The sequence below is a fragment of the Dermacentor silvarum genome, chromosome 3, assembly GCF_013339745.2.
Source record: "Dermacentor silvarum isolate Dsil-2018 chromosome 3, BIME_Dsil_1.4, whole genome shotgun sequence".
Lineage (NCBI taxonomy): Eukaryota > Metazoa > Arthropoda > Arachnida > Ixodida > Ixodidae > Dermacentor > Dermacentor silvarum.
In genome coordinates, this window is record NC_051156.1 from 167,962,361 (window position 1) to 167,982,137 (window position 19,777).

The window sequence follows — 19,777 nt, forward strand, 5'->3', positions numbered from 1 at the left end:
TATAACGAACATACTGTTGCAACACTCAATTAGTATTGTCAAATAAGCAGGACTAGCTCATCGAATTTAGAAGCACATTTTTCTCTGCACTTAGTACGTGGTGCTGGTCTCGGTAGCATTTCCATGAGGGGCACCCAAGGTGAGACCCTGGTTGTCCTCTAGTAGTGGTACTGGTGGGTGGGAGATGGCAATATGTGTGCGTTTGCAGGTGGACGGCGTCGACACTTTGCCCTTGGTTGCCTCTGGCGGGGGCTCTGGCGGCGGTGGCGGAGCAGCCTCCCTGCGCTTGGAGGACCTGCAGAGCCAGCTCGAGGAACAGCGGGAGCTGGCATCGGCACGGCTGCTCGAACTGGAGCAGCTGCAACATGACCACAAGGTACAAGGTGGTCTTCCAACTGCTGGGCTGTTGCCATCATCTCATTGCTGCTTTCACAGGCACGACAACAAACTTGGCTTGTGCAAAACTCATTCCAGGAATGTTTCTTGTGTGAATACAAGCTCTGTATTATTTCCTTGTCGTCATAACCCTTCTGGTCTCCCACGACCCAATTCTTCTTCTTTGGATCACTGCCCCGCTAACCCTGGTATCGTTTTCATTTGTCCGGTGAACGTTTGAGAGTATGTGGCTGATGGCCAGTATTGTTGAATCTTGTTATAATGAAATAATGGATATGATGAGCAATTAATGCTAAATGAAGTTCCTCCTGAAAGCCCCAGAGAAAGACATGCCTCTGTTACCTAATTTTAACAAAGCAAGACCTCCCAACCAATGGCGATAACAAACCAGTTTTCTTGGAAGTCTAATATTACCAGCCATCTTGCACCATACATTGGCCTCGAAATAATGTTGGATATGCCATGTGCTGTTTGTCAAAACACCTGTCATACTTATCTTCAAACTGCATACGACATTTCACAGAATAGTTGCGGGGCTAGTAATATACAGAGCAAATTTTGGCACATTGGTATGGAAAACCAAGAGCTTTTGTTGTGAATCTTAGAAAGCATTGAAGGCAAAAAAAAACTGCTCTTGAGTAAATTAAATTGCTGAATCTATTGCCAGTTCAATGGAATATGGGGCACTCTGCTAGTTTGAGGCAAGCGCTCCCATAAGATGGTATGTCCTCGCACTTGATGGGCATCATGAACGGGTTGCATGTTGCATGGTTACCTGTCTTCGATGAATTATAGCAAACTTAGCCACGATTGATATTCATCTTTGCTGTGTATAGCTGATTAAGCTGCTGCATGTTTTGCATTTTGTGGCCGAGGCAAGTCAGAGCCATTAGTCGTACTACTGTGAACACCATTTCACTCCGTACTACATCTTGCACATCTTTCTAGTAGGGGCGTGCGAATAGTAGTTTTTGTGAGTGAATCAAATACGAATTGAATTGTCCCAGAAGCGAATCGAATAACTCTCGAATAATGAACAGCTGTTATCACAAATATAAAACAATGTTCACATCCCAGTATTCTTAATGTTAGCAAGTTTCTCTCATTACATAGTATGTTATGAACTGTTGTTTATTAAAAACACAAATGGAGCATTAGAAGCAAAACGAGTAGTTTCTTCGCATGCACAGGACTCAAGTGCGAATGATCACAGTATACCCTGTAAATTATGGCTGTCTAAGCGGCGTAGCCTTCTCCACTACGCAAATACTATGCCCGTGAAGGTGAAAATTTACTGTACCGTATGGTGCGGAATATAAGTAGAAGTTTTTTTTAAAAAAAAATATTACTAGAACGTCACCCCTCAACTTGTATGCCGGTCCTTGGCGCAATCTCAATTGTCTGGCAGCATGTGGGAGCCGCAGACCTTTTGGCATCCGCATCGTTATCGCCTCCATGTTGACCGACGCTGTTCAACCTACGTCATCTTCCCTTTTTGTGCAGCTATCGTTCTTGCAATTGTTGATTTCATGACCACCTGCAGAATGAGTACTGGTACTCAAGGTCAGTTCGCCTCGCTGTTTAAGGTGGTGATCGAATACGGGGAAGTCAACGGGAACATGTCAGCCCAGCGGCATTTTGGCATTTCCGAAAAAGGGTCCAGTACTGGCGGACGCAAAAAGGCAAGTTGTCTGCGTGCAACGCGCAGAAGACGTCCTTTCGCGGGAGCTGCGCGGTGCACCCTGAGCTCAAAGATCTTCGTCCACAAGCATCGCGCCAGATTCTTGGCAGTGACATCGTAGCTCATCCGCATCAAAGCAGTAGAGCTTGCCTGTGAATCAGGACGAACGCGAGAGCAGTTTAGGGTTCCATTTACTGGGTTCGCCGCTTCATGCGACGCAAAGCGTTCGCACTTCGTCGGTGCACATCAATCTGCCAGAAGCTGCTGGAGGCATACAAGGACAAGCTGGTCATCCATCTCCGGCAGCAGCATGGCTACATGCTTGGACAGATAGGCTAACGTCTATGAAACGCCGGTGTGGTTCGACATGCCGTCGCCCACCACAGTGTGCGAATGTGGCTCGAAGGAAGTAAAACTGCTTTCGACGGGGAACGAGCATTCGCGCTTCACAGTGATGCTCGCCTGCACTGCAGACGGCAGAAAGCTGCCCCCATTTATAATCTTCAAGAGGAAGACGCTGCCGAAAGAGGCATTCCCACGGGACGTTGTCGTTCGCATGAACGAAAAAGGCTATGTGGACGAGGCCCTCATGATCAACTGGATCCAGATGATCTGGAATCTGCGGCCCGGTGCACTCCTGCGGTGTCTGAGCATGCTCGTCTTGGATGTGTTTCGCGGGCACTTGACCGCAGATGTGAAGCAGGCGCTCCGCGATGGGAGGACTGAGCTCGCCGTCATTCCGGGAGGCATGACCTCAACCCTTCAGCCGCTCGACGTCGTGCTCAACAAGCCCTTTAAATACCGGGTTCGCGAACTGTACAATCAGTGGATGGCCGGCGACAACTCATAAAGACCCCAACAGGCCGGCTGCGCAGGCTGCCCCTCGCCACTGTGGCCACATGGGTGTCGCAGGCTTGGAGCTCGCTGCCCGACGATATGGTGTTGTGACTATTCGAGAAATGTTGCCTCAGCAACTCCTTGGACAGCACCGAGGACAACATATTGTGGGACGCAGCTAGTGAGAAGCAGAGCTGCCCGACGATGTGGTGTTGCGGCTATTCAAGAAATGTTACCTCAGCAACTCCTTGGACAGCACCGAGGACAACATGTTGTGGGACGCAGCTAGTGAGAAGCAGTCGTCTTCGGACGAGAGTGCAGACAGCTCGAACGAATGAGCAAACAAAGTTTTGTGCCTAATAATTTTTATGTTGACTTCTTCGCTTCAAGGTAAGGGAGTCGACCTATATTCTGCATTATTCGGTACTTTTGCTCCAATTTTATGTTTAGTTGGGTGCAGCTGACTTTTAGAAACATTTTAAAAGTATTCGAGAAATATTCACATTTACAAATAGGGACTATTCGATTCGGTCTTCGAATCAAATAGGACACTGTTCGATTCATTATTCGAAAGTTGTGGATATTTGCACCCCCCTACTTTCCAGAGTAGAGGCCTTTCAGCAGGCTGCAGAGGTGGATGAAAGCCTCCATTGCTGCTCTTCTGCTTAATCAGTATTGCCATTTTCTCAGTTCTGGGAAGAATCAGCGTGTCAACGCATGCTGTCCCTGCTGCACAACCTTCAGATAGTGATAAGATAAAATCTAATCCAGAAAAAAATGATATCTCTGCAATTGTCTTAGCCGTAAAGGTGCTGGTCCTTAACATCTCCCTTCTAGACAGGTGTGGCAAACGCTCCGAGTGGTCACAGGTTGTCTCCATCCTTTGCAGGAGGCCCTGAAGACGGTGGAGCGGCTGCGGCTAGAGCTGCGGTCGCTGCCCGAGAGCCTGGTGGTGAGCACGGCCGAGTACAAGTGCCTGCAGAGCCAGTTCTCCGTGCTGTACAATGAGAGCATGCAACTCAAGACCCAGCTGGACGAGTGTCGCTCCTTGCTGTCGACAGCCAAGAACTCACACCTGCGCCACATTGAGCAGATGGAAAGCGAGGAGCTGGTTGTCCAGAAGAAGCTTCGCTCGGAGGTCATCCGCCTCGAGGACAACATCGCGCAGGTCGGTTTGCTCTCAGTTGACTGTTCCCACGTATTGAGAAACTCTTCTACGATACTTGCCCTTGATGCTTGTCCAGTGAGACTGGACAAGCCAATCTCATGTTAAATGTTCGTAATAACAGTGTCTGTTGATGACCGAAATGGTTTCGGAATGGTTTGACGTGGACATGCTAGGTTTTTCGAAAATGGTACCCGTATGCCTTGTCGTCAATAAGCTGGGCCGTCCTTTGAGAAAAGGTTGTTACTGAACATCTTTTGCAAAAGTGGAATTCCAGTGCATAGGGTTAGGCGTAATTCCATCTCATAATTTAACTTTTGAGTTTAGATGAATAAAAACCACGAAATCATTTACAGCAGAATATTCGAGGTTATGACAACCTGCTATCTCTCTGATTTTAGCTGTTGTCATCTGTGTCCTCCTTTTTGCTGTTCTGCGCAATACAGTATTACGTGAACTAAGCCCAGCTATCTATCTTTTGAGAAGAAAATGCTGTCTCCAATTTATCTGCCAATGATTGATCAGTCTTCCGACAAGCGAGCGAATGCAGACAAAAAGTTTTGTAAAGCAAGCGGCACGAAGCAGAGCCACAGAGTGAGAATGTCGTGTGTATGCTGCAGATTCGTCGAGAGTACGAGAATCTACGCATTGAGTTTGAGTCGTCGTCGGTGTCCAGCGAGCAGGCTCAGCCAATCAACCGGGAGATGCGGCACATTATAACGAGCCTGCAGAGCCACAACAGGCAGCTCAAGAGCGAGGTCTCCCGCAGCAAGCGCAAGCTGCGCGAGGCCCAATCAGAGACGCAGAAGGTGAGTGGTCACTTTTTGTGTGTGCGCGCGACGGCCTGTATGCGTGGCATTTTTGCAAATTGCATCTGCAAAAACTGTGGCCACAATGTGAATGTGCATGTGTCGTACACTCTGTTAACGGTTGTTGGTGTAACCAACCGTTCATGCATGTTCTGTTGTCTTTGCATCGCTCATTAATGGTTTCCTTGCCCTCGTTCTACGCTGCAGCACTGTATACTTTGCACATCGACTATAGTGGCATCACAAGCGGGGCAACCTGGTGGTCACTATCAGAAACACTTTTAAGAACTTCAGCACTGCTCTCCGCCTCTCGCTGCCGAAACAGCTCTTAATCACTCTTAGATTGTTTGTCTGTAGAGAGCGTAGAAAAATATTTCTATGGTGCTTGCTGCAGGAACAGGCTCCCGCACGATTCTGAAGCTATTTAGGAAGATAAAAATTGTGCAAAAATTGACTTCTTTCAACAGCCACAGTGCGCTGGTGCAGCTCGTGAGTCTTCGTTATGAATACAGCCAAGCCTACTTGTAACAATCCCAGTTGTAATGAATGCTCAGTTATTACAAAAATAGCACGACGGTCATAATTATCATGCAGTCTATGACGGTGCGTCTCAGGTAGAACAAGCACTTTACGGCTTCACACTTTTTTAGACCAAACGCGAAATTACGGTAATCTCCCAAGAAGGTGTCACTCTCTTTGCATGCCCGCTGTTTAGCAAGCTCTCCGTGGATGGAGGCTACTGTACATTGCATGAAAAGCCTTTCGCAAGGCTGGATTTTTATGAGTAGGAGAGTGAAGCTTGTGAAACTGTGAAGCTTGTAAGCAATGACGACTTGCCTGTAAATTTATTGCAGCGCATTGTTGAAGCACATTCGAGTGCTGCATAGGTTAGAATTACTTAGTCAATGAGGTCAATAACGCCATTGTCGCGAAGTCATACACGGAGGAAGACATCATCGGTGAGGTGCAAGGCTGTGTCAGCAATGAACTGGATGATCAAAACGAAGATATCCAAGTGCCTATACCACCACCTGTAAGCGCAGTAGCTGGAGTTTATCGTCTTGCTGAAACAGTCTGCAGCTAAGCTCTCGGTGATGAACAATCTTTGAACAACCAGGAAATCGTGAGTGCTGGGTTGGCATTGATAGAGCAAAACAAACTTAGCCGTTATTATTTTTTTTTATTGACATCTTTCTGGATGAGACAGGCACATTATGGCCATTAGCAATTATAGCGCACAGTTCGTCCCAGCATCCCAGTGACCAAGGCATTCTGAAATTGTTTTCTATTGCAGTGCCAGCTACATGTACAGCTGAAGTCAGATGGGACACCAAGGTAATTAAAATGTGCCGCCGAAATGTGTGCCGTGTGCCTTAGCTGGAACTAGCATCGCCTGCAAGAGGAAGACATTTTTTTAATGGCGCAGATTACTCGAAACATCTGCTCACATATGGCAGCAAACTGTGTATGAAACCGGAGGATTGCAATGCTCCACCGTCATGATCATGAAATTGATTGATTGATTGATGTCATGTTACCAAGTAGTTGCTTACTGCAGCATACCCCTCCAACCTTGGAGGACATTGCTGGCCATGAGGGCAGACGACGGCTACAGTCGAACCCACTTATCAGTGCATTTACTATTTTCCGACCCTGCCTATTGAAACTGGTTCCAAATATAACGAACATTTTTTAAATCGCCGCACTCTTACAGCTAATGCTTTGAACCTGGTCACGGCAATAAGAGGGCGCACGTAAAGTACCAAAGTGCGGAAACGCGACCAAATTGAACGTGCGTCCGCGCACCTCCCACTCTAATCCAACCGCGACCATGATAGAGCCTTCAAGATGAGTGAGCGATCGCAGTGAGTGGATTTTGGAAGCCGCAAAGAAGGTCACTCGCTTTCAAGGCATGCCTCCAGGGAGAGGCGTACAGCATAAACAGCATGACACAGGGCATGCGCTGGTGCGATATCGGATGGCACAATGGCAGCACTCTCATTGTCGCCCAGTTGTCCTTGAAGCACCACGTGCGTTACACCTATTGCAACGATTTGGAACAATCATCTATGTCCTTTCACCATGGGAACAATGGCCGCCCAATTGTTTCTGTCGTTACTGTCGATATTTTCTGTCGTTACTGCCAGCACCACGCAGTGTTGCAAAGGATCGACGGTTACTATGCCGTTGTCAGGAGATCACGGTTTGGCAATGCTTTGTTTACGTGTTGACGATTGCTGATATGACAACTGTTCACGGTGCCATTCTACCTTTCACTTTTTTTTTTTTTCTTCTTCCTGAACCGACATAGGTAACGTAATTTTACAGTTCTTGTTTGGCTGAAACGCTGTCATAATGCTGAGATCATGTCCGTCCGTCTCAAGACCTTCACAGAATGGTGGCGTGCCGCAGTAATTTTCGAAGTTTACGCTTCCAGCTAATCAAAACGCTTCACTCTCTTGGGCAGAATACAGTCAACGTCCCGGTGGTAGTAAAATATATCACAAGCTCTCGAATAAAATTGGCGGCTGCACTTGCAGTTTAGAAATGACTGGTGATTGGAACTGGGTGCCGTTTTGAAAGTGCTATGCAACGCCGCATTTTTTTTATTTATTTTTTTTTAACGTAGACGTTTCTAATGAAAATTCGCAGCTAGGTGCAGGAACGCATCGGGAACAAAAATGACACTGAAAATCTGGTTTTCGGACCAAAGTGCTGCCGAAATGTAACTGCCGACGCCCGTTTCAGTGCGGTTAATTTTTTTGTTTTTAAGGGTCAGTTTAATATAACGAACTACTGATATAACAACCACTTTTTGCGCAGCTGTAGCGTTTGTTATAGATGGGTTCGACTGTATAGCAAAGTAATGCATACAAATAATTTTGCCTCCGCTTTCAACTCTGCCATATTGAGGCTTTACAGTACAAAACGTTCAAGTACCATTGTCTGCTTGTGTGTGGGACACTATGCAGATGGCCATTCTATAAGAAAACAGTATTCTGTATTTACCTAAATAATTTATGCTAACAGCACTTCACGCAGATAGAAAGAGGCAAAATATAACATTTCCATACTTCTGCGAGTCTTGTAATTACCACTCAATCATTACAAACAGAAGGTATGATGAACTCCAGATGCCTTCAGAGACTCCCACGCGTTCTTGAACTTTGCCAGCTTGCATGCAGCAGCAGATGCCTGTGGTTGCAAGCCCTCGCTGAGGTGGCCTTTATTAAGCTCACTTTCACTCCTGGCACTTCTTTTATTAAAAAAACAAACATATATATTAATTTTGTTTTATGGACCTGCAACGCTTGCAAAAAGCAGATGCGCCACCGTCGGAGGCACTGTTTTTCGATCCACAGTGTGATAAGGTGCACAAGCTGAGCCCAACAAAAAATGGTTGCATTTGTTAGTACCAAAATTGGTTATGAGCAACTGTACCAGTACAAATAACAGTAAGCAGGTTAGTGGCAAACCTGACCAAGTACCACAGTGCACAAATGGAGCTTTGAAGCTTAACAGTTCCCGAGATGTCCATATGATCTACTTCTTTTCTTCACGCCCACATGCAGCTCAAGAGGAGGGAATGAAGGTCTTATTGTTGGTACAGGAATATGTGCTGGCAACTGCGTACATGCATGTATATGTGTTTGTGTGTGCATGTGCATGTGGTATGCTAGATAAATGGTGACAAGCCAATGTGTTGGGCTTTCACTGCCAGGGGCCTTTAGCACACTACTGAAACTTTTAGCACAACCAGAAGACCGTGGCAAAAAGGTGCAGGTACCATTGCCTTTTCTGGTGAAGCTACCACTGCAAGTGCACTGTGCTTTCCCGACGGTAACTTTGCATGGGCGCCTACGGGTGGCATGACCGGTGACGTATATAACAGGCGCTGTTACTCGCTCTTCTGCCAGCAGTTCTGGTTTTTGTTGCTGTCATGTCTTATCACCGTTCCCATTTCTCTTTTATCATGTGACAGTTTCCAGCGAAGTAAGTATAACCCACATGGTACACGGTTTTGTTTTGCCCTTGTCAGCATGTAACATACTTGTGCAACACACACTTGTGATATCGGACCTTTCTTTTGTTGCAGTGCCTGTGGCAGGGCTCGGAAGTATATCTCAGCGACCATTGATCCGTCTGGAATGCATGATGGTACCTTTAAGTACAAGCTGTAGATAAGCAAGGACATTCAGCTTAGTGGCAGCTGGCTGTGCTAGCTCCTGTTGCTACCGCTAAGTTAGGTGCCTTATTTTGCAAGCGCAGCTTTGCCTTGTGATCAAGCCACTGGTTAAATCGCAAACCAAATCTGCAGACGTGCATTTGGGTGACAGGTGTGTTAACATGCCTCACCAAAGAATGTCAAAACGAAATGAAAATATTAAGAAAGAATTGTAGTTGGCATGGCCATAAGTAGAGGTGCGTTAAAATGCATTAGGGCAATTCCTGCTGTTTTGTCTTTGTCAATCATAGATGTGTATGTTTCCCACTTTTTTCCCACGAGTGAACTAATTACGTTTCATCATCATTTCCTTCACCTTTTAAAGGGCCTCAACAGGGGCGTTGCATAAAGGGGAAGCCCGGTAGCAGAAAACAAAAGCAAACATTTTGTACAGGAATAAGTAAGGTTGGAAATATGTAACGGTGTAAGCAAGCAAATATATATATAAAATATGTAACCAGTACATAAATATATAAAATTTTATGAATGTAACATACAAATAGTGTATGTTGGTGTAAGCAAAGGTAGCTTAGAAGCAGTGCCGTGTTTCTTCGCTTGTTTCTGTGCAGTGGACTGCATGTTCACATTGGGTTATCTGATCTCAATGGAAACTAAAGCAGCTCCTGCACTTCTGGTTGTTGTCTTTCGCCGCAGCTGAGGCAGATGCTGGAGATGTCTAATGTGGCTGTGAACTCCGCCACCGTTCCCCCATCAGCACCGTCAGCATCAGGCGACAGTGGCTCCACACGTAGCGATGATGCGCCCGCGACACCGTCGTCGGGCTCTAGCACGAGCACGGTGGGGCTGGGAGGCAGTGCTGGCGGCTCGGGAGCTGGCGGTGGCCGCAGTGGGGAGGAGACGCCCGTGTCGCGCCACGAGGAAGACTGCAGGGCCGAGGAAGAGCCGATCCCCGAGCGGGAGAAAGGCAAGAGCGACGCAGACATCATACGCGACCTCAAGGCGCAGCTCAAGTGCGTTCCCCCCCTAACTCCCCTTTCTTTTTTTCTCGCATGCTTTCTCGGGGGGGCCCATTCGTTTATTGGGGAAGCCAGTTGGCCTTTTTAAAGATGAATGTCTTCCTTAGTGAGTCGCCCCCACTTTTCCACATCAGGTGTGTGTGTGTTTCTAGCCTTTTTCATGGGCCGATTCTGGAGATAGTGCAGTCTCACAATGTGGGCCGATCCCGAATGTAGTGCAGTCTCAAAATGTGGACCATTCCCGAATGTAGTACAGTAAAAACATTTACGCAGTTCGATGGTCCTCCTTCCTACTCCCCTCACACGAGGGGTGATGTGATAAGAGTGCTGTGCGCAGTGACTCCGCCCCATTCTCCCCCTTAACTCGTTCAGGAAGACATCGTCTTTGAACAACTTCAACTAGAGGTTGAATCACCTTCCAACTTTCCTATTCACGAGTGCGAAGCATACGTACACGAATCACCTTGTACAAGGCACGTGTCGACCTTGTGCAGTGGAAGCATTATCATTGTGCACGTTGCAAATGATTACAGTGCATATGCTGTAAATAGAATACGGGCAATGTAGACGTGTGGTTGAGACAGTGTTACCCCATGTTGCATAGTTTTCCTGCATTGACCTGTCTGAACTGTGACATCAATTGTTGGAGCAGAACTCACTTCCCTGGAAATTACTTGCAGCTGCATCCTACCTTGGCTAGTCGGTGGAACATCTTTTGGGGGGATAAGGTAGCTTTTACCATATCGCAATACTAATGCTGTAATGTAGTAATAGATGATGCACGCATAGTCCATAGCAGTTGCGTCCATATGTGGCTTTTAAAAAGCAACACTTGTGCACTTCATGATTGCCGTGGAGAAAGTCCACACATAGGCAGTCTTTGCTGTACTGAATCCTCACAGCATGGCCAAACTCTCAGTGATGCATAGTGTGCCATGCAAGTCGTTTGAAGAATGAGCAATTGCAAAACACTTGAATATACCGAACTATCGAGTTTACCATATTTACCCGATTCTAACGCACCCCTGAATCTAATGCGCACCCAGTTTTCGCGGGGTTAAGTAAGAAAATAAAAGTGCACCTGAATGTAACATGCCTCCAATTTATAAAATAAATATATATAGCATGCCCCAACGTTCGCAGTCAGAAAAAACGAGACATGCAGAATTTATCTTCACAGAAAGGATTTTTTTTAAAATTAGGCTTTCATAATGAAAGTGGTGCATCATTGTTGTCTTTCTCACTTCATTGGCCACAGATATCATGCACACAGAGGCGGTATTCTTGTCCATAGCAGTTGCGTCCATATGTGGCTTTTAAAAAGCAACACTTGTGAACTTCATGATTGCCGTGGAGAAAGTCCACACATAGGCAGTCTTTGCTGTACTGAATCCTCACAGCATGGCCAAACTCTCAGTGATGCATAGTGTGCCATGCAAGTCATTTGAAGAATGAGCAATTGCAAAACACTTGAATATACCGAACTATCGAGTTTACCATATTTACCCGATTCTAACGCACCCCTGAATCTAATGCGCACCCAGTTTTCGCGGGGTTAAGTAAGAAAATAAAAGTGCACCTGAATGTAACATGCCTCCAATTTATAAAATAAATATATATAGCATGCCCCAACGTTCGCAGTCAGAAAAAACGAGACATGCAGAATTTATCTTCACAGAAAGGATTTTTTTTTTAATTAGGCTTTCATAATGAAAGTGGTGCATCATTGTTGTCTTTCTCACTTCATTGGCCACAGATATCATGCACACAGAGGCGGTATTCTTGAGCGGTCACTTTTGGAGAGTCTACTATCACTTTCACGAGATTTTGCTTGACTCTGCATGGGGCTTGTCAAACTATGCAGCCAACTGCGTTCCTGGCACTGTGTGCAGTCAGCAAGCAAGGCACGGCGTCAGAAACGCTGAATGCCATATATGCCGACGTACCTTATGCCAAGTCACGCTTAACTGCAGAAGTGACAGTATCTCAGAAAGTGGTTGACTGAGAATGCTGCCCTAGATCATAGTCAAGCACAAAAGGAACCCACAGCAATATTAATGACAACGTGCTGTGTCGCCATCTTGTAATGGTAAGGGCACTATATTGCCAATGTAGACTGTGTCGCTGTGTAGACTGTTGCCAACACCGCCAACACGGCTTTAAGTTTCGAGTCTGACTGTATAGCGCAGGCAATTTTCGGACCCATTTTCTTGGAAGAAAGTGCCCTTTAGATTAGTTTAATTACGGTATTTCACTGAAGCACAAGATTGGACAAACGTTTTATTGAATAAGAACTGGGGATGTGCAAATGCTCTATAGTTCGAATACGAATCAAATTTTGTCGTAGGGGTGACAGATGGCGCCACTGTTTCGTTTCAGTGACATCGCGCGCTGTTTGTGTGTGACCATAGGCTAGGCCTTCATAGCTTGATATTGAAAACCAGTCTCAAGAACGTCGCCTCGATAATGCCCGAAATTTGCTGCCAAAGTGAAATAACATGTAGCAAAAGTCTACACCACCACTTCCTGTGAAGTGAATAAACTGGTTAGAAACAGCTATCCATTCGGCCTGAACCAGGCAGGTCTTGGCCGACCATGTGCCACTATTTCAGGTGATGATGCAATTCTGGTTGCATTCGCGCAACTGAATTCTGCTTCTGCGTGACAGCTTAACAAAAACCGCTTCTGCAATAATAGCTTTTTTTTTTTTTTTTTACCAAATGGACTCCAGGCAGACATTATGTTTTGCTTTGTCTAGAAATGAGAAAATATCCGGTGTTTGATTGAAGAAATCTTGTTATTTGAACACCCTTAATTAGAGCCTCTTATTGCCTATTATATTGGGAAAAGTAAGAAAAGTTTTGTTCCTTCAATTCCCCTCTTTGAACCAATGAATTAGTATTTAACTTTCTTTCTTTTTATTTTTTCCAGACCATGATGCACTGAAAAAGTTTGCAGTGATGCAGAACTTTTCCAGATGTGAATAAACCTGAAATAATTGCATTTCTGCATGAGCATAATGTTTTAGTTTCTCACTATACAAATTTTGAATGTTTGTTGTTGAAGACAGTGTTCTGTATTCAAAGTACTGCACTCTTTGTATGTTTGGAGGTTCCAACCACCATATACACACATTTTAGACTGGATTATCTGACTTGAAGTGATGTCGACCAGTGCTTACTATGAATTGCAATATTCACGCAGGAATGCTATGTGCAGTATAGATGGTGACCCTGTGCTTTTCTTTGTATCACTTTGGCAAGACAAAAGTGTATTGCGAAAGCTGCTGTACCTTGTGGCAGTTCCTTGGTACTGACTGCACTGTGCATTAAGAACCAGCACACAAGGCAGCTGTTCATGAGCATTAGAGGAATTTCTCTGCCGTCATGTTTGCACAGCTGAGCGTGACATTGTTTCATTTTAAGAACTCTGGTGCTGTTGGGATACGCTTCCAGCATTAGCATGGCTTTTATAGTACCTCTCCACTTTTAACGTTAAGCCTCTCACATCAAAGGCCATTTTCTCCTGTCCCGATGATTTTATTGTAATGAGGGCTCACTCTAATAGTATTGCTTCTTGAAAATACTTTGCCAGAGCCATTGCAACTTCTAAAAAAAAAAAATCTTATGCAAGAAGTGCTGTGAACATTGTGTTGGTGTAAGGATTGCTGCAGGTTTTCATATTGCAAGGGCTGCATACCTGCTCATTGAGGTGGTGCTGCCTTCCTGGTCGTGAAATGCATTCCTGAGATGAGGAAGTGTCTGCTCTTGCAGGAAGTCGCAGGAGGCCCAAAGGGAACTGAAACTTCTACTAGATATGTACAAGGGGGCGCCGAAGGAGCAGAGGGACAAGGTGCAGGTGAGCAAAATAAAGGAAATCTTGTCGAGGTGGTATTAATGCGAAAGCATTTAGTATATCGCTCTTGAGGCGGAAAAGCCGGCGTTGCTGGCGTTGGCGTGACCACAATGGTCCAGAAAGTCAAGTCAGCCCAAGTGATCCAATCAAGGCAGTTGATGACGTCAATTATGGCAAAGTTAATTAAGGCAGAGTGAATTCAGGTGGAGTTAATTAAGGCAGGTTTAATTAAGATAGAGTTCATTACGGCACTTGAACCAACGACCACTGGTGAGAGTCGAACCCATGACTTTTGGTGTTATTTAAGGCAAAGTTTTTTAAGGCACTTGAACCCATGATCTTTGGTGGGAGTTGAACCCATGACCATTGGCGTTAATTGAGGTGAAGTTAATTAAGGTAGAGTTAATTAAGCCACTCGAACCCACAACCTTGCGTTGTGTGCACCTTGTGACGAACACCGTTGCTTGTCGCAATTACACAATGCAACAAAACGTTTTGGTCATGTAGTTACTCAACAACTAAAGGAGCATAGGCATCGTGCAGTCGTTGCAATGCTTTTGCATTCATCCATGTAGGGATAATTAAGTGCCCCTTGAATATTTTTTATTTAGACTGAAATAGTGCAGCAAAGCACGGACTATCAGAAGAGCCAATGCTTGCCCCTGTCCTTTCTTGTAGTCCACATCTCGAGCACACTGTTTCAGTATAAAAGTGTGGTTTTGTGCATGAGAGCACTCAGCAACAGAGTGACACCGTGCAGTGCATTGTTTCCGGGCCATGCTGGGCCTTGTTTCACTTTTAAATGCAGCGTGGGTGTGGGCTCGTCACGTGCTCTGGCACTCTTGCACCCCTGTTTTGTCCTCATCGTCGCCCATTGTAACATCTCTTCCAGCTTGAAAAGGTCCTGAGAAGGCCAGTCCGCGTGCCTTTTCTCGCAAAGAAGCATTCCCTCTTTCTTTTTGATAGTTCTGTTTAGGTTGAGCGGTGGCAGGATTGGAATGGTGTGCTCGAGCTGGTTTTCCCAGCTCCTCACACAACCTACTTTCCTAAAGCCCGAGCGTATTCTCTGCATTGATCACTTTCACAAACGTTGAGTGCAGATGCGTCACAATGACTTGGGACTGTAAAAGAATGTAAAAGTAGTGTGCACTGAACAATGTTGATAAGCATAAGTGGCTCATCCTTTCTCTTCTTCCTCATCGCTTGTTCCTTCGTGCTGATCCCCCGCATTGCTTCCTGTAATTGCAGCTCATGGCGGCTGAGAAGAAAGCCCGTGCCGAGGCAGAGGAGCACCGACAGCAGCTGAAGAAGCTGGTGGAGCACGAGCGTAAGGAGCGCCGCAAGCTGGCCGACGAGGATGCCATGAAGAAGATCCGGGCTCTCGAGGAGACGGTGAACAACCTGCACAAGGGCCTCGCCGCGCAGAAGCAGGAGGTGTGTGCCCCTCTCGTTTCGCCTTTGCCAGGGCAGGGATGAAACATAATAATCAAAATTAAGCACACGCAGGAGGAGGCCCTGCTGAGCGAGATGGAGGTCACGGGCCAAGCGTTCGAGGACATGCAGGAGCAGAACCTGCGGCTGTTGCAGCAGCTGCGCGAGAAGGACGATGCGAACTTCAAGCTCATGTCGGAGCGCATCAAGTCCACCCAGGTGCACAAGCTGCTGCAAGACGAGAAGGTGGCGCTCATGGAGCAGGCTGCGCGCCTCCAGAGCCAGGTGGGTTAGGCATAAGAGCATCTGCGGAAGGTGTTTATTTACACGGGTATGTCGCAGAGTTGAGCAGGTATGATGATGTGCAACAAAAATCTGCATAAACTTGATGAATAGGCATGTTGGCCTGCGGACAACACCTGGAAAAATCTGTAAATTGTTTTGCAAAAGCAAGCAAAAATCTATATGCAAGAGTCTGTATGGTACTTCGAAGTCTGAGATGTTGCACTAGACACAATGGCGCTGAGCTTTCGCCGAAGAATGGAAGTTTGGCTCTAATTTTGTCTTTGTAAAATTAACGTGCATGGAGTTTTTGATTCAAAAAGTACTTTATCACTCTAATCTGATTCAGTGTTTCTCTTTAACACTTTCCTAGCTACGTCTATTCCTATCGACAGCCTGCTATCGATGGTTGCAAATTTGGAATTCGTTCTTTCCTTTACCTTTTTCTCTCTCTCTCTCTCTCTCTCTCTAGGAATTCGTCGCTATACAAGCGCTTTTCTATAGCTAGCGCCATCTTTTGGGTTATTTAGGAACTATTTAGTCAGTTTCGGTTTGTTTTTTGTTTCCTGCCGCATGCGGATTTGTAAAGTATCTCCAGAGAAAGGGCGTAGTCACTGCAATGAGCGTTACGAGTTTCCAAGATGGCGTTGGCATCGCGCACTGTTCATCCACGGAAACATCGCATTTCTGCCAATTCTGATGCATATGCGCACGAGTTCTTTTGACTTTGAAAGCAGCACTGACACGGAAGGCAACTTCGCTTAATCAGATTAATCAGATCTCCTGCGTGTTTTTAAGGTCACAGTTCTTATCTGCAGGGTGCTAACATCCTTCAGTTGGGATCATTTGCCGGTGGCTGTGCAGGGAGCCGTGTTTCATGTGAAAAGACAACTGGGAGTGGAGCTCGGCATCTCACTAGGGCTAGTCACTAGGGTTAACGTTTCTCACATATCTGAAGAAATTCCTAAACTGAAAAGCTTATATTTACTAGAATATTGCACAGGTCCCTCACATTGAAAATAGTCAAATTTTTTTCAGTTTTTTTCTGTGCGAAGCAACAATGACGTATTTATTATGACTCTCTCTCGCTCTGTTTTAACAAGTTTTTCCTTGCGTATTTTCAATTTTTGTCTAATTAACATACTGTTTGGGACTAGTACCGGCGGAAAGAGAATTTCTTCCTTATACATTTTAGTATCAAGCATGCTCTGTGATTAGAAAAAAGTATTTACTAAACTATCCAAAAATTGCAGCTTTTCCCGCAGGCAGGAAAGTATTAATGCCCCTTTAAGGTGAAGTTCACAGAGAGGATGACACACCCCTCTCGAGCTTTAAACACAGCCATCGTTCGAAAAGTCTTGGCTTGCACAGCACTTCATGCTGCACGTGAAATGAATTAATTTCATTCTCAGGAAAAAACGGTGTTAGGAAAGAACGGTGACAGAGTGTGCTCATACACACACTCTGTCACTGTGTCTCCAACTAACGAAGCTAGGAGTAATAATTTTGTTTCCAGGCAACACAAAAACCAGTGCGTACAAGAAGATGATGAAAACCAGCGGCAGTGCAAGGAACCCTCAAATCTTCATGAAGGTCTGCTGATGTTATGTGCGTAAAAGTGTAAATCAAAGTGTTGACAGAAGGCCTACATGAGGCAACACAGACTAAAACTTTGAATCACTTCATGGACTTGTGCATCAGCTCTCACAGCAGTTTAACAAAAGGATTCTTGCAGAGGATGCCTCATGAATGGCACTCGAGAGGAAATTTTTAATTTTCTATTTGCCACCTGTCCCAGCACCTGCTGTGGCTTGCAGAAATTATTGTAGTGCCCTACATTGCAGTGTCCCTCGACTCCCGTGTTGCTTCGGTGCATTGAACCCTCGCCTGCCAACCAGACAACATTTCTTGCCAGTGCTGAAGTTTGTGCAGCTCTGGTTGTGACAGGGGGCAAAACTGAGTGCGTGTACCCTTGCTTCCCGTGCAACAGGTGGAAGCCCAGAACCAGGTGGTGCGCAAACTTGAAGAGAAAGAGCGTCTGCTGCAAAACAGCCTCTCAACCGTCGAAAAAGAGCTGAGCTTGAGGCAACAGGCCGCAGAGGTGCACCGTCGCAAAGCTGTCGAGTCAGCCCAGTCGGCAGCTGACCTCAAGCTGCATTTGGAGAAGTACCTGGCACAGCTTAGGGACGCCCAGGTGAGCACTCGTTTGCCTCTGCTCTGCACAGGTGTGCGAGAACAGTCGCTTTCTGCCTCGGCACTTGTGCATCTGTTGGCACGAAAAGCGAACTCTTCGAACAACAGAGAAATCAGCCTGGAGCACAGTCCACTGGCCTGCTGCTGCTTTACATTAGGAGAGAGGGCCAAGCAGCTGGGACCAGGAGTTGTGTTGTGGAGGGGATGGCGAAACAGTTTTTCAATGAAGAGCGGTAGTGAAACGTTTATCTTGTTCGACGTGCGAGCAATCTCGGACAAAGTCCAGCAGGGGCTTCATTTATTTAACCCTTTATGTGGCAACGTTTTTAAAGGGAAGCTTTCTTTGGCGGTTTTCTTGGTAAGTCGGTGGTCAGACTCGGCAAGGAAAATGTTCGTTTGTTCGTTCAGGCTATTCGCTGACATTGATAATCGACGATAGTTTCCAGTTTCTTTCTATTTTCTTCTTTTCAAGAAAATCAGCATAATTTCCTAAATTTTTTGTGACTGATTCATTGTGAGCAGCTTTCATTATTGCAATGTCAGCAGTTTATTTGTTATTTTCTCTTGTCCTTTACGGTCAATTATTTTTTTATGTTCTTGAGTTGTAGATAGGATGTCAGAGGAACAGTCTATATGAAGCACGATAGTTCTCCGAACAGAAGTCAAGCGTTCATTTCTTTTTGTCCTCCATTCCTGGATCGGAGAGGCAAGGAAATTGCAGAGGTGTTGGCGGAAGCATTTTTGTTGAGTCGCGACCACGCAAGAGAGGCCTGCCTGAGGCTCTATATCTTCCTCGCAATTGTCAGTGCAAAACTGAAACTCCGAACAAGACTCGCTAGACCTTTCCAAGTCTACTTGTTTACTTGACGTGAAGAGCCATCCGAAAATTCACCGACAGTTACGATAAATTCGTTTTTCCTATTGTGCAATAACTCGAAATTTTACCTGAAATGAGAAATCTGTCTGCAGCTGTACTTATTTGCATAAAAGGTCGAAATTCAATATAACAATGTTTCACTGTAACAAAGTTAAGTGCCAATTTTACTGAATTTGTTATATCGAGGTTTAACTGCATATTAAGTTATTAACTGTGCTCTGAGGCTCGTCACTATTTTTACCAGGGTTTAAATATTTAGGACTTTCATGCAAGATATGACTAGTCTAAAATATCACCTCTGTATGCAGAGTGGTTGTGTTGCTCCATACACTTGTGCCCATTGCAGAGCATAGTGACGGACCGTACAGCAGTGCTGTCGCAAGAGACGTTCAAGACCAAGAGGCTCCAGGAGGAGATCCTATCACTACGCCGCAAGGTCGAGCGTGCGAAGAAGTTTGAGCTGGCCACCAACACTGATGAGGTTCTCATGGAGGAGGTCAAGGAGTATAAGGTGCGGGGACGTCTAGTCCTTCATTGTGTGTTGCACTGTTGCTACCGACGTCAGACAAAAAGCTAGGGCTTTATACTTGTACACATTGTACTGTCTTCCGAGCTGCTTTTTAATGCAACGTGCGTCTGTGTGCATGCTCACTGCCTTCCGAAAGGGCATGAGCATACATAGTCGCCGTTCTAGTACTAGTAGTTTAAAAGGCTTGTTTGCTTAGTACTGAGTTGTCGTTGAGAAACTGACCTTACCTACCGAGGCACAAATTGGTATGCAAAAGAGCACGTTGGCTTGGTGCTCTTTGTTTGCACAATTCCATATCAGAGTGCTGCAGAGAACTGGCTAACATATGCAATGAAAACAGAAACATTGTTTTAACTGCGGCAAACAAGAAAGCAGGCACGAATGACACCCTCAAGATAAATATGTTCGCTTTTGTCCTTGTTTTTGTCCAGCTGCACTAATTACTTCATGCAGTGGTATGAGCTTTAGCAGGTTGCTTCTGCATGGCACTTGGTACTGTAGCTTTTCCCTTTACCCCTCA

General features: G+C 45.6%; 1 protein-coding gene and 1 long non-coding RNA gene across 3 annotated transcripts in view; one reads left to right on the forward strand and one right to left on the reverse strand.

Annotated features, from left to right (window-relative positions):
- LOC119446027 (E3 ubiquitin-protein ligase Bre1) overlaps positions 1-19,777 on the forward strand; it is a 35,427-nt gene that overhangs the window by 15,205 nt on the left and 445 nt on the right. Inside the window, exons 8-16 of one of the 2 annotated variants that reach the window (XM_049663825.1) lie at positions 209-376; positions 3,804-4,082; positions 4,700-4,888; positions 9,768-10,084; positions 13,864-13,948; positions 15,194-15,379; positions 15,443-15,661; positions 17,649-17,852; positions 19,075-19,239. In XM_049663825.1, coding sequence (XP_049519782.1) covers positions 209-376; positions 3,804-4,082; positions 4,700-4,888; positions 9,768-10,084; positions 13,864-13,948; positions 15,194-15,379; positions 15,443-15,661; positions 17,649-17,852; positions 19,075-19,239 — 1,812 coding nt within the window. The remainder of the gene's footprint in view (positions 1-208; positions 377-3,803; positions 4,083-4,699; positions 4,889-9,767; positions 10,085-13,863; positions 13,949-15,193; positions 15,380-15,442; positions 15,662-17,648; positions 17,853-19,074; positions 19,240-19,777) is intronic. The other variant, XM_049663826.1, reaches the window with a different exon arrangement.
- Positions 7,263-7,579, reverse strand: LOC125944064 (uncharacterized). Its single transcript, XR_007466099.1, has 2 exons — positions 7,520-7,579; positions 7,263-7,318 (listed from the first exon to the last, which is right to left on the reverse strand). It is a non-coding gene; the product is annotated as an uncharacterized LOC125944064 (long non-coding RNA).